The sequence below is a fragment of the Cydia splendana genome, chromosome 10 (genome assembly GCF_910591565.1).
Source record: "Cydia splendana chromosome 10, ilCydSple1.2, whole genome shotgun sequence".
Classification (NCBI taxonomy): domain Eukaryota; kingdom Metazoa; phylum Arthropoda; class Insecta; order Lepidoptera; family Tortricidae; genus Cydia; species Cydia splendana.
Window position 1 is genome coordinate 19,753,789 of NC_085969.1, and position 15,389 is coordinate 19,769,177.

The following is a 15,389-nucleotide window of genomic DNA, read 5'->3' on the forward strand; positions in this document are numbered from 1 at the left end:
ATTACATTATCCAGGCGTATTTCAAGGGACATTTTTAAAGCTGTAGTCAGGAAAAATAATATATGGTTTAGTACCTTAACGTAGGTAATATTTCATGTGGAAATACCACTATCACCGAAGATGGTTAAATTTAGTCTTAGTCTTTAATAGCCCATCAACGTGCAGACTAGCGCCACTGTTAAATAATCGTGATTATTTAAATTTAACGAAGGATATTTAAAAAAGGGGGCCGCTACGTACTGTATTTTGTATTTAAGTACCTCTTGAATACTTCAGACTAGTTTTTATGTTGCTGAATTCGTCGATCTGTGAACTCAAAACAAAAACGGCCGTTTTAACTTTGGACGCATAGATTGACGAATCCTTTTTTAAATATCTTTCGTAAAATTTTAATAATCACGATTATTTAGCAGTGGCGCTAGTGTGCACGTTGATGGGCTGGCTCCAATTTCACCACGGTGACAGGTGCGACAATTGTAAAACATCACTGTTGCTGACGTCACAGGCATCCATGGGCTACGGTTACCGCTTACCATCGGGCGGGCCGTATTCCTGTTTGCCACCATCATTGTTTTATTAAAAAAAACTTTATTATATCGGAAAAAAACAGATATTTCTCTTGCTAAGTTTATGACAATTGTCACAAGAAACACTACAATTGTCACGAAATTCCGACATATAACTCATTACCTGTCAAGAATTACCTACAATTCTTCTAAATCTTGACAATTGTCAGAAACTTCACAAAAGAAATATCTGTTTTTTTCCGATATAATATAGTTTTTTTAAATAATACAATGATGGTGGCAAACAGGAATACGGCCCGCCCGCGGTAAGTGGTAACCGTAGCCTATGGATGCCTGTGACGTCAGCAACAGTGATTTTACAATTGTCGCACCTGTCACCGTGGTGAAATTGGGGCCTGGTCTCTTTAACAGGGCAACTCCACATTTGACGAGCTACCGTTTGTCATATTCGGTTGCATTGCGCTTCTCTCTGGGTGCTTAGTATTCATCACACCAGAGACCCTCGGTGCTAAATTCCCTGACACCATGGAGGAAGCTTCGGACATTGGCAAGCAGAAAAATGACGCTAAATAAAAATACGGATCTATGTCTAAGAAGTGACTTTTCATTATAAACAACTTGAACTCAACCTCCATTTTCAGAAAACTTTAACCCGGAGATGATAAGGATCTTGTCATAATGTTTACTTACTCATCTTTTTGCATTTATTTCGACTACAATTTTTTCGGCACCATGGAGCACTAAAATCGAGGTTTGAGCCTACTATTTTAGACACCACATACCGTAAACCGGGGTTACTTTGATTTGCGGGTCGACTTTGATAACGACTTCCCTCCGCTACTAAAGTGCTTGTTTTGACGAGTTGGAAAATACCTTCGCAGTTATTTTTTCTTTATTGGCAACACTGATAGTTGCTTCACCGCCCAGTAACCGGACGCGAGTGTAATATTATTATTTCGTCTTGAAAAAAATATTAATGGCGGGTACGCATTTCTTCCTGGTTTTATTGCTTGAAAAACTTAAACTGTATTTGTGTCAATAATTAAATACATGTAATTTTATAGTGTCTTAGGTTAATCAGTGTTTATTCGTGAGTTTATAAAAAAATACCTGTATTCAACAACCTACACATGAGCACATAGCCGGGGAATCCATGGGTCGGGGTGTCTTTGATCACTTATATGTGGTGAAATTGATCAAAATATTAAAGTAACACCATAAATTATTTTGGCAACTTATGATTTTTTTATGTATCTTTTTCAATAATAAATAGGTATCGTTTGAGTCAGTGGAAGAGGTAGAGGTTGTAGAATTATAAGTTTGTATGTAAATGTTGATTTCCGGAACTGCTCATCTGATTTTAAGCATTCTTTTACCCGTTTCTATTGTATGGAATTAACTTTCTGGGTGGAAATCGCTATATTTAATCCTGCGTCTTTGCTTTAGGTGTTTTATTATACGTGTGTAAGGCCACCAGCCCACCACCACCAGGGTATTAATTAATTCTACTATTATTAAATATGCATTCTTTTTATAAAAACAATGCCAGAGATTACAAAAAAAATATCGGGTAACGAGACTACAAAAAATACCAAGGATAACAACTCAATGATGCACTCGCACACATAGTGGCGGGCACAAAATCTATTTGTGCGGCATCGAAAGCATACAATTTTTTTTATACAACTTTACACAATAAGTATAAAGGCAACATATCAAAAACCCGGGTGCACAGACCAAATTTACTGAAACCGTAAAGCTTGCAATTCAAAAATCAGTTGCTAAGTGAGATAATAAGTTATAATCCTACGTTATTTATAGTAGATAATATAATAAGCGCTTAAAGTTATTAATTTGTATCATTTGGTATGTTATCAAAGTAACCCCACACCTTAAAAATATAAATAACTTAAAAAGTACTTACCCATTTTTATTTTTTTATTTTTTATGGGCTTTTTAGCGGGTCTACTTTAGATTGTCAGCAAAAAAAATAGTGGTTTCAAAGTAACCCCATTCTCAATATAACTTTGATCGCGTTGTTTTTATTTATTTCCGAAAAAAATATAAGTCCAAATTTTTTTTTATTTGGCAGGCGGAAAGAAGAGAAAAAACCGATTATTATATTTTTATTTCATATTTTTACCTATATTAGGAAAGTCAAAAAATGGTGCCAAACTCTAAAATTGATCAAAGTAACCCCGGTTTACGGTACAAGTAAAAGGTTTATTGCTTATCAACATTGTCAGATCACACGTGACGCAATAGTAGTTTGTGTTAATTACAAGGGATCAAAATTATATATTTCGTCAAGGGCGTACATTGAATCCTGAATGAAGCGATGGATTCTACAATAGAATCCCGAACGTAGTGAGTTTTAACGCCCAAGACGCAATAATTTTGATACCGTGTGACACATACTGCTTTTCACATCAACTATGAGGAAAATAAAAAAATCTTAGTGTTGACACAATCATAGGAAATTATCATGTATCAAAACACAATTTAAACTAAATAAATTGTATGTAGAAATGAAAAAAAAATGTGTCCTAGAACAGAAAAGTACAACTTTGATCGCTCCTAGCAGGGAAGAAAAGTGCCACTTTGATCCCTCCTAGCGGGAAAAAAAAGCCGTTTACCGAATAGGTGATGTGAAAATAACATTTTGTTTTATCTATACGCATGTGCGCCTGCAAGTACACAATAAGATTATCTTAAGTAGACGAATACCAAGCGATATATATAATTATACAGAAAGATAATATTCTGTTTGACTTTGTATTATAATATTCACAAAGATATAATTATAAGTGTTTGCGGAAGACCTTTTCTCTTGCTTTGTCAGTTTTATTACCTCTTATTACTTAGGCAATAGAGTTCAATACTCAACTTCAAACTCACTTAACTAATTAAGCCACTGCATATGATATCTAGTTATCTCACGTAATACATCCAATGAAATACCTGTCTTTGAATTATTTGCAAAGAGTGGATTTTGCCTACAGTGAGTGAATGTATCTAATACGAAATTATTTTAGACTAATATGAGATTATTGTAGAGTACAATAATCTCATATTACAATGTTCTTACTTAGTGATACAGTGTTTATTTATTGAGTTACATTGTATTTAATACGTACTTTACTCAATCTTAATCTACCCAGCTATTTAGATTATATATAAATACTTATACTTTGTCGCAAATAGATATGAATAGTCTGGCTTATTGACTCAGATATCCTTATCATCTTGTAAGGATGAGAGAGAGAGCACAACTTATCGACTACAAAGTTGAACTACACGTGTATAAGATGCGAACCTGACTGATAAATAGGTACATAGTGAAATCAGTAACTTGCATATCCACAGTATTACAAAACCAGCCACAATGGCAACATAATTAATAAGTTAACAAACTTCAATAGCCATTTTGACTACTTTAAAGTGTTGACTTCGTAATAACATATATATATTAATTTACGTGCTTGTCTCTATGTCAAACTTAAGTACGACGAAAATCTCAGACGATTAAGAAACAAAAAGAGAAAATATTGAAGTTAAAATGGAGGAGAAAAATAGCAAACCTGATGACGCTAAAATGAAACAAACAGAAGCAAAGACTGGAATAGATCTAGACACAATATTACTAGAAGACATCGGACAATTTGGATGGTTCCAGCTTCGGACAATGGCGTTGTGTGCACTTGCAGTGATATTTAGTGGCACCGCTTCCTCAGAATACGTTTTCACAACGGCTAGGATAAACACCAGGTATGTAGGTATATGTATTAAATTTGAGGAATAAGGAAGTCGAAAACCAAACGTGTTTCAAAAAGCAAATATTGAAATCTGATTGTAACCTGAAACATTGTGAGAAAATTAGAGAGATAACTATAATAGCATCAGGAGCAATAAAAAACCTCAGCGATTCTTTACAGATGTCATATTCCTGAGTGCGAATCAGACGAACAAACCAACGTGTTTTCGCCATCTTGGATTACGAACGCTGTCCCGCCTTCTGGCACCTCATTCGATAATTGTCGGCGCTTTGCTAATGTTTCTGCCGAGATCTTTGTTAACGCCACTTGCCCCGCTACACTCTTCGACTCTAACCATGTCGTCGGCTGTGAGAAATTTGTTTATAAGAATACTGACTCCGTAGTTTACACTGTGAGTTCATGTTTTCGATGACATTGATACTTTTGTCCTAGAACCGAGTTCCTCGTCGATTAATTGCTGTTAACATTATTTTTTATTGAAAAAGTATGTTGATTTTTATTTATCTTCAATAATTCCTGCGAAAATGATTGGTATTTTCTTGAGAGTCTGTTACACTTGTTTATATGTATATTGATTCCATTGATTAACATGGTTTTCCAGTTTGGGCTGGCTTGCCAGGAGTGGGAACGGTCACTTATCGGGTCCGTGCGTAAAATTGGCACCCTTGTGGCACTACCCATCACAGGTAAAATTATCTTTAAATTATCATTTTAGGCAGTGCAAGCTTTAACTACTTAATCTATAAACTAAGAATAATAAGTTACTAATTGACTCATTTGGTTATATTTTTACTTGATTACCGTAAAATCATCCCATTTTGTCATTGGAAGAAAAAAGCTGTTCGATATTATTTCTTCTTGCTGTTTTTTCTTTTCTATTATCTGATGTTGACTGCAGGATATACATCGGACCGTTGGGGAAGACGAACAGCGCTGGCTGTCAACGCCCTCATACGCGCCTGCCTAGGATTGGCTCGTTCCTGGGCGAATACCTACGTGAGCTACACATTCTTGCAATTCTTGGAGCCCGCTTTTGGCTCCGGCGTCTTCACCAGCGCTTATATTTTGGGTAAGACTTCTTTCTTATTTGTTTTACTTAAAAACCTGTGGCGGCATCATGGTCGCATTTTTATCACTTGTCATGTCATGCGCAACTTCGCACTTACATACTTGTTAGAACGTGACAGGCATGATGACAGATGGTAAAAAACTGACCATCAACCCTACTGAAGTCAAACAAAAAAAGCAACTTGATCAAAGACGTTACAAAAATTGGATGATTTTGCATTTCTTATTACATGCAGTGATGGAACTGGTTGGACCACGCATTCGAGTTGTTGGTGGAGCAACCATGAACACATTCTTCTCTGTTGGCAACGTCTACACGGGTCTAGTCGCCTGGGCAGTTCACGATTGGCGTCAACTTACCCAGGTCCTGTATGGCCCAACGCTCATAATCTGTTTTTCATTCTGGCTCGTCCCAGAATCAGTCCGCTGGTACATGAGCAAAGGTCGCTACGAAGACGCCGAGGATGTTCTTAAAACCGCAGCTCGCTTTAATGGAACACGCCTGTCAGAAAAATCTTTAGAAGCTTTAAATAAAGCAGTAAATGAAGAAAAGAGGAAGAAAGTTTTAGAAACAGTTGAAAAACCGAACGAGCCCTGCTTAATATCTAAAGTGATCAGGAATAAACATGTCCTGATTCGATGTATTGTGTCACCCGTTTGGTGGATGACTTACACTTTTGTGTATTTCGGTCTCTCGGTTAACGCAGTTAACATATCTGGTAACCGGTATCTGAACTACGTGGCTGTGTCGGCAGTGGAGATTCCTGGATACTGGACTTCGATGTTTTTGTTGGATAGGATAGGGAGAAAGCCTGTACTTATCAGCGCGTTTTGGATATGCGCCATCTGTCAAGCAACATACATCTTCCTTCCTCCAGGTAATTCTAATTTATACATTAATTGTTGTTGAAATTAAAAGTAAAATTTTGAGTGATAGAATTAAATTATTGATTCACATTGACAGATTTATGTAAATCCCCGTCAAGCAGTTATAGTTAGGAGAGTAGGTATATAATAGGTTTTTATAAAAATGATAGATAGATTTAAGTTTTCACCTCTGGAGTATCTTTTCAAAAGCATAGAATATAATATAAAACTACTGATATGAACTGAGTGTTTTGATACTGTCTTTAAAATCTTTATTTGGTTTCAGGCTATTACGGAATATCTCTGACGGTGTACCTAATTGGCCAGTTTGCCATCGCAATGGTAACGACAGCGGTGTACGTGTATACGGCAGAGCTGTACCCGACCAGGTATCGCCACAGCCTGTTGGGTTTCTCTTCCATGGTTGGGAGAATCGGCTCTGTTCTAGCTCCTCTTACTCCAGCCATGGTAAGGATGATCCAGTCGCCAAATCTCCAATTTTCGAGCGTTTCAAACAATATTGATTCCGGGAAGGAACATATATCTAAAATTGTATGTCCATTAAATAATTATCATTTATGGGATTGCACCATTTACAGAAACTAAAATCTGATTGCATTTTACACAAAATGTTCGGAACTGTTTGTAAAAGCTCCAGATAATTTATTTGAAATGCTTGATATTAATATTTCCATTGTGATTTCAGTTAAATATAAATAAATTAGTCATATCTCTTAAATGCTTAATGGTTTTCTATGGCAAAATGGTTTCCGTTTAAAATACGCAGTGCAATATTCCTTGACTGTTAGGTTTTCATCTAAAAGGATATCCTTTACCTACATATGAATGATTTATCTGAATTACTGACGAATGATATACCCATGACTTGAATACTTACTTACTTGAATGACTTTTGATCTATGTGAATGTTATTACGGACTATTTAGTGCTATAGAAAGATATTTGCTTACAGGGCCAATCTACATTCGAGGAACTACCTTTTGTGCTGTTTGGAAGCTTCGCTCTTCTTTCAGGCTGCCTCGTATTCATCACACCTGAGACACTTGGAGCCAAGTTCCCTGACACCATGGAAGAAGCTTCGGACATTGGCAAAAAGAGAGATGCTAAATAAATATGCTGGAATGGTGCAATGTAATTTGAAATGGGTGATGGAATAAATTAATTAATCGAAAATAAACTAGAATTGATTTTGTGTGGAGAGAAAGTTTAATAAGTGAATCTTATAGACAGTAAAAAGCCATATGTTTAATATGGAGAAGGGGTCATGTGACGTCATCCCCTTTCGTCTTAATCGTGTCAAGACTAATACAGCTTTTTTGTACCCTGTCACATTGTCACTTGCATTACCAAGAAATTCACAATATTTTGAAATGAAACAAATCCACTGTAGTTTTCTCTAGCTCCGCCTACGGCGCCAGTCTGGATATGAACTCATAACACTTTTATGAGCCCACGACGGCCACAGATAATATGGCGGGCGTTAAAAACGACGGTGCAATCGGGCTGTGCTGTCATCTTAATTAAAATCTACTATTTATCGCTGGTGGCGGCGGACAATGACGTAATAGTTGGCTCGTTTACATTAGTAAATTGTGTTTATGTTAGTTTAATGCCATAATAATGTTTCTTCTTTTTAGGGTTCCGTACCCAAAGGGTAAAACGGGACCCTATTACTAAGACTTCGCTGTCCGTCCGTCCGTCCGTCCGTCCGTCTGTCACCAGGCTGTATCTCACGAACCGTGATAGCTAGACAGTTGAAATTTTCACAGATGATGTATTTCTATTGCCGCTATAACAACAAATACTAAAAACATAATAAAATAAAGATTTAAGTGGAGCTCCCATACAACAAACGTGATTTTTGACCGAAGTTAAGCAACGTCGGGCGGGGTCAGTACTTCGATGGGTGACCGTTTTTTTTTTGCTGTTTTTTGCATTATGGTACCCTTCGTGCGCGAGTCCGACTCGCACTCGCCCGGTTTTTTTCTTTTGTGGTGCAATGACTACTACATTTGACCTTACAGAATATTTACTAAACTACCCTATAAGTATCAGGCTTCTAAAAATTCACCAAAGGCACAAGTCTTACTAAATTTGACTTCGGTCCGGCCTAGCATTACGATTTCCGTTTGACCCGGCGTTTCTTTGAGCTGACTTACGGCGAATACATCTTGAATTATGTTGTGGAAGTGTTTCCGAACTGGTTTGTTGTTACTATTGCCTTCTTAACTCTCGCCTCGGACGAGGCAGAATTGAGGCACCGTTACGATTAGTTTTATCAAAATACTAGTACAATCAAAGAATTTAATTTCCGACACATTTCGTACTTTGTGATAATGACAATCAATGTGAAAGTCGCTAGAGACCTGTACCACTACCACCAGTTATGATATTGACATATTCACTCACGTCTAACTCGTCTAAGTAACTTACTTTCTATGCATCTCGCTCGTACTCGTATGTTAGTGCAAGCGATATGTATAGAAAGTAATTTACGTAGACGCGAGCTAATATGTCAATGTCAATACTTGTGGTAGCCGTACTGATACTATTGTCACTGTGGCCGAGTACAAAATCGGTAGGAAAATTAGTTCTTTAACTGTACCTAGCAGTAAAAAAAATAAGCGTTATTGTATTGTATGGTGTACCTAATCAAGGAATTCAACATGAAAACAGTACAAAAGATTCGGGTCGAAATGTGGTGTTGGCGGAGGATGGAAAGGATTAGCTGGACTGAAAGGAAGACAAATGAAGGTCCTGAGTATGATAGGAGAAAAGCGATGCTTATTAAATGCAATAAGAAATAGGAGAGGTATGATGATAGGACTCCTGATACGGCATGACAACTTTTTCCTAAACATCCTGGAAGGCAGGATTGGAAAGACAAGAGAAGACGGGAAACCTAGAATTACTTATCTTAGCCAAATAAAAAATAATGCGTCGTATGAGGAAATTAAAAGACAGGCACAAGAAAGAAATGATTGACCATTACTCCAACGACAAGAGCAAAGCTCTTAAGTTATGATGATAATGTTGATGATGAATAAGTTAAAAAGAACTCCAGTTTCGACTTAATTATAAGAGTCTAAAAACCGAGTCGAGTCAAAAGACTCGAATCCGAGTTGAGTCAAAAGACTCGAGTGTTAACCAACACTACAACTGCGGTTTAATATCTATGTATCTAATCTAATCTAATACCTTTAAACGAGCAATTCTTGTTTATTTATTCGATGAAATTTGCTATATGGGGGTTTTCGGGGGCGATAAATCGATCTAGATAGATCTTATAAAATATGTTTTCCGAGCAAAGCTCGGTCTACAATTATATTAATTATATATTTGATCTAGAGGTCACGTTTGCATTGGTCAATGGTCATGTATGACTAAATTACTCTGGAATCAATTGCAGTAAAGGTTATATAACTATTTTTAGCGATTTCCTCGTACTTTGAAGTTACAGTAAATATTTGAAGGGTTGATATTAAATCTCCGGTCTCTGAAATACTTTAATGGTTTTATCGGTGTTTTGATTTGTCTTTGATGATGAATTACTTGGGATGGAGTTTTATAAATACCATTTTGTGGCATTCGGTGTTGAGACACAGGGGCCGTGGGGCCCAAGCGCACATGTTTTTTTTTAAAGAACTGTGTAAAAAGCTTGTTGTTACTACCGGTGACCAGAAAGCTGGCAGCTTTCTCTCGCAGCGCATTAGTATTGCCATTCAGCAAGGGACTGCTGCCAGCATGTTTGGCACAATGTCGCGGGGGCCTTATTCAGATGTATTTTAATTTAGATGAATTTAGTTTTTAATTTTATTATACAGTAATTTTATATATAGCTTCTGTGGTTGTTGTTGAATATTAAATAAAATTCCATTCAAGTTGTAAAGTTAAATGTTTCATTATACATATTTCGTTTTATAATAATTTTTTTTCTATCTGATGAAAAAAAAATATTATAAAACGTTCTATCTGATGTACCTTTATTCCTCTATTTCGTACAATAAAGTGTTTACTTACTTACTTACTTAAGTACTTGACATCCGAACGTTACCTTGTTTACCTTTATGATAACGGTCACGTCACAATAAATTATTTCATATTAACCCTTCGTATGCGTTTGTCAAAAATGTGTGATTGAATGAATAACCTTGCAACTGTAAATTACAGTCCGAATTGTAAGGTACGTAGGGACAAGGACAAACGAAAGGTTAACCCACCTATATACCTACTTACCCCCTTATTCAAAAACGGGCTACAAACCTCAATTAGCCAATAATCGTTTGTCTTTATCTGTCATTCTGACTTATGCATTTGTAAGAAAGAGATAAAACATAATTTAACTAAATCAGGCCCGTATGGTTTTATGAATAAGGTTAATAAAAAACATCTAAATATGAATCATGACATAAGACAGTCAAGCATCATGACTATAGCCGAGCCTTGAACTCTGACCCTCAATTTTCTCCTAAAGTGTAAAGTCACGCTGAAAATTGCTCTAAATTGCTTAATAAACTCATAATTACAACAATTTTGTCATAAAACGTGTCAACTCACTCCAATAAATCATTTCCACTTACCAAGTAACCCAATCAAATCGAATTCTTTGACATAAACTCAAACAACAAAGTTAAGAAACGTATCAATTAGAAACTTTTACATCAAATCAAAATGCAGTAACTCACTACGATAAGGCCTCACTTACGGCCTTTTTTGTTTAAAATGGTACAATTTTCCTTATTTACGATATTCTGATAGGCAACGGGGTTTCGCCAGTTGTCGTCAACAATTTATTTTAATGACCGGCCACTGCCCGTGGCCGCGTTTGTGAAAAACTGTATTGCCCGGTTTACACGAAGCCAGTGTAGGTATAAACAGATTGTAATTAGTAACTTGGCTACACTTGCTTAAAGTTATTTTATCTTGAAACCGTATTAGTGAATAGTTTTAAAGTAACTAACTTGAAGTAAATTAGTAACTTGTTTCAAAGTTTTGGTCTAGGCTTTAGTAGCACTACACTCTTTACATTTTAATTAGCTGTGGATAGAATAGGTTTCAAAGTGTTAGAAAGTGTTTTCTTTATAAATGATTAATTACAAATATAAACAAAAAGTTTCAATAAGAGTACAATATATTTTAAGTTTTCATTTATGCTGTTAGAATGCTTTGCTGCGTAAAAACACATATACCTAAACATATTAGTAATTAGGTAAATTAATAAATAACCTCAAATAAAAAAACCTTTTGATAGAATAACAATATATTTTATGTTTTCATTTATGCTGTAATAATGCTCTTTTATGCATTTATAAGGTATAAACAATAAGTAGAGTTTCATTTCATAGATGTATACTTAAACTTCTTACTTAACTAACTTTATCGTAAATACATTTTTTGTTTATTATTGATGAAGTTTATAAAGAAATCACCTTATACTATATTTTATTCGCTTACTTTTTTGTTTAAATTCCTTGTCACTATATTAAACATTTTAAAATATTAAACTAGCCTCGTGTAAGCCAGTCATTACGCGCTACGTGAACCGGCAATTTTTCACGCGGCGACGCGATAACGCGCTCAGGTGTTAGAATGATTTGTGACCCCTGACCGCCCGCTTCTTGACGTTTGACAAACACAAGGAAGGTTTAGTGCAGGAGTTTATATCTGTTTTACGGACTGGAAAATGGGAAAGTATTTTACGTAATTTATGCAATATTTCGTAGTGTCAATTAAAAATATAATTATGCTTAGTGCTTAGGGCTATGTGCCTATATACACTTTCTATAGGTATACATTTTTAAGCTAATTTTACGGTATAACTCACTAGTCACTTTTAACGCCCCCGCTAACGTAAGTCATCCTTAATGCTGATGGGATATACATACATAGTTTATCTCCTTATTTCGCTCATTTTCTGCTAATGCAGCGACGCTAGCAGTCGCAGCCTGAATGCAACCTTTAAACTCGCTAAACTCTATAAGGTGATTGTGGCGGAGGTTTAATAGTAATTGAATGATCTGAACAATCAAGAAGGCCCTCACCGACGTCGAATGACGATCAGGTTGAGATCGCAAGACCCAGCATACGAGACGACCGATCGTCGTGGAGAACCTTGAGGGAGGCCTTTCTCTTTACGATTGATAGTATATGTTGACCTAATCATTAAATTTTGATGGAGTACAAACCTTACAAACAAATTCTTAATTGCGAAAATACCACATTAAACGACTGGTTACTTACCACATAAAACCACCCAAAACACTCCTCCAAATCAAAACGCAGTAACTACACTTAAGCTCCGTTTACACTTACTGCCTTTTAAAAGGTAAAACATTGTACTGCTTTTAATTGGGGCTGAAATTGTGATTAATGCGATCAGATAAAACGGCAAGGCACGAAAGAAAAAGGGTTCGCGTTTGAACCCACACATTAACCTAATTCGTTTTAATCACCCAAATTAATCATTTGTAAGGACTTTTAAGTGAGTGGGCCCTAGGCTTATCCACAATGTGTATTTTAGGTGTAGACTTCGTCATGTAGACTCCTCATGCGTTTAAGGTCAGTATGGGAAAAACCGTCATATGGCAAGAACTCTCGTATTTGTATGCGTAAGTCGCTTCGACACAATCAGAAAGGAAGAGCTTTACTCCTTATCTTATCTAATGCAAATTTAATTCGATACCGTGACGTGACGATGACGTACGCGTTTGCGTTAAGTGTCGTTTTGTATGGGAATTTGAGTTTCAAAAAACGTCCCGTTTGGCGCGATGTTCAAAATCCCATACAAAAAAATAGACATAACATTACAATTTACACTAGGGCACAGAATAAATAATAGTACTACCATACAGAAAGGACACTTCCTACAAAACCGAAGTTTGACAGCGATTCAGGGACGAATTATGCTATTCCTTTCTAATGTATGGCACTATCCCTTTCGGCTATTTAGGGTTGTCAAATTCAAGTCATTATCTTATCTGTGGTCGTGCACGCAAAAAAACATCAAGTGGTGCCAACCCTATAGTTCGTTTTTTTTAGCATTAGAAATAAGGTAAACAATCTTGATGTGTCTTTTAATTGAAAAACACATTTTAAAAATAAGTTACGGCAAATATGTACCTAACAATTATTATTATGAATCTAATACGATCATTTATATTCTTCTGCTTTCATAAGTAGTAGTTTTAGATTTTTAAATAGCGTTTTTCATTTAAAAGACATGTCGAAATCGCTTACCTTCTTTCAAGTTCTTTCTAATGCTAAAAAAACGAACTAATAATTACTCGGAGCAATGCTGAGCCGAACGAGCCAAGTTTGCCCGAAGTCACCACTGACTATAGAGGTTCTGAGCTAGTGATCTGTGAGAAGTATAATCCATGTTATGTATTTTAGCTGTTGATTTATTCGCTGGCCTCGCGTCACGCGGAAAGTGAAAGCGTTAAACGACACATAATTTTTCACACGCCGGGTGAGTTTCAACGCTTCGCTTACGTTGTGAACACCGCGGGACTTATGGTAACGCTGCGGAAATTATGGTAACACTATATGTGTAATAAATTAACAATAAGTACTTTTGTACTTACTATTTTGATTGTCAAGGAATAGAAGTGCAAAAAAAACATAAAATAAAACAGATATCTACCTATCCAAAACACAACCGGAGGTCGATTCTAGTCTAAAGGGGCCCACTGATTAACAGTCCGCCGGACGGTACCGGCCTGTCAGTTGTTCGGAACTGTCAACATTTTGTTCTAACTGACAGGCCGGTACCGTACGGCCGACTGTTAATCAGTGGGCCCCTTAATTTAACAATTTGTTATGGCTTTGAACTGGTTTTGACACGTTCTTGATGACCGTCTTTGGGAATTGGCGCGCATCTCACAAACAATATTGATTTTTCTACTCGTCGACTGTAATTCCTGCATTTAGGTACTTTTAATGTATGGGCTCCCAACTCAACTATAATATTAATTTCGATACAGTTTAATCAACTATAATGAAATTGACCAATCACAGCTCGCCGCGGTCAAGAGGACGAAACAAAACCATAGCTCAAATTAATTACTTATTTAGGTTGTATCGTAGGAACAATTGCTTCATAATTCAGACACGCGCATGTGCCACCCTTAATATAGGAACATCCATAGTCTACGAAAACCGATTAGCGTTACTTATGGAGACTAACAAGTAACGCTAATATCGAGAAAAAAACTGGTTAAAAATTAAATTTAGCAAGGATCAAGTACCAGGGCCTCATGAGTTACGAGAAGGCGTCGTTAACCAACCCGCCGGGCCGCGTACCAGTATGAAGGTATCGCGGCTGCTCGCGTATCTTAGCTGTATACTTTTGGTTGGTTTACCTATATGATTCTACTAGTTTAAAGTATTATTTTTGTTAACTCGTAGAAAAAGTATTGTATACAATAAAGTATTGTATCTCGTACCTTACTTAGGCAACTCAGCAAGCTTCGTTGCCTAAACACGGTACTCGACTGAAAAGCTCTGGGTGTGTAATGATCGATATAAAAATAATTAATATATTTTCTGTAGATATAACAACATTTAATATAATTTCAGAAAATATAATAACTCATTTTGTATAATATACATTTGGTATATTATTAAAATGTTTAATATCATTTTATATAATTATCTTTTGATATAACACTCATTTATTATAACGATCATGTGATATAATGCTCATTTATTATACAAGTATTATTATATAAGCATTATTCGGTATAGTATAGGTATTTTTATGACGACATATGTAAATATTTAACTCCTGATACTTTTTTTTACAGCAAACACGTACATACTAACAAGTATCGTGAGGCTTCCAATTTGAATCTAAAAAAACATCCAATGTTTAATTAAAAAATAATAATAATATATATATCAATTTTTCTTTGCAAATTGGGTTTTCTTTACCTAATCTAAACTTTTTTCCTTTCATTTTATATAGGGGTCACAATTCCAACCTAACCTAACCTAGTATTCTGGTAGTGGTTTGTTTGTGTAATGGACGCAATTCTAACCTAAGCTAACCTACTTTTCTGGTAGCGGTTCGTTTTGTGTAGGGGTCGCAGTTCTTAACCTAACCTAACCTAGTATTCTGGTAGAGTTCCTT

General features: G+C 36.0%; 1 protein-coding gene and 1 long non-coding RNA gene across 2 annotated transcripts in view; one reads left to right on the forward strand and one right to left on the reverse strand.

Moving 5' to 3' along the window:
* Nucleotides 1-15,389, reverse strand: part of LOC134794468 (uncharacterized) — a 379,329-nt gene that overhangs the window by 47,726 nt on the left and 316,214 nt on the right. The window lies entirely within an intron of this gene.
* Nucleotides 4,057-7,381, forward strand: LOC134794416 (organic cation transporter protein-like). The gene is made up of 7 exons (XM_063766227.1): nucleotides 4,057-4,295; nucleotides 4,463-4,694; nucleotides 4,905-4,989; nucleotides 5,202-5,372; nucleotides 5,608-6,249; nucleotides 6,525-6,706; nucleotides 7,212-7,381. The coding sequence occupies exons 1-7, from the start codon at nucleotides 4,087-4,089 to the stop codon at nucleotides 7,368-7,370; spliced, it is 1,680 nt and encodes a 559-aa protein (XP_063622297.1). The 5' UTR covers nucleotides 4,057-4,086; the 3' UTR covers nucleotides 7,371-7,381.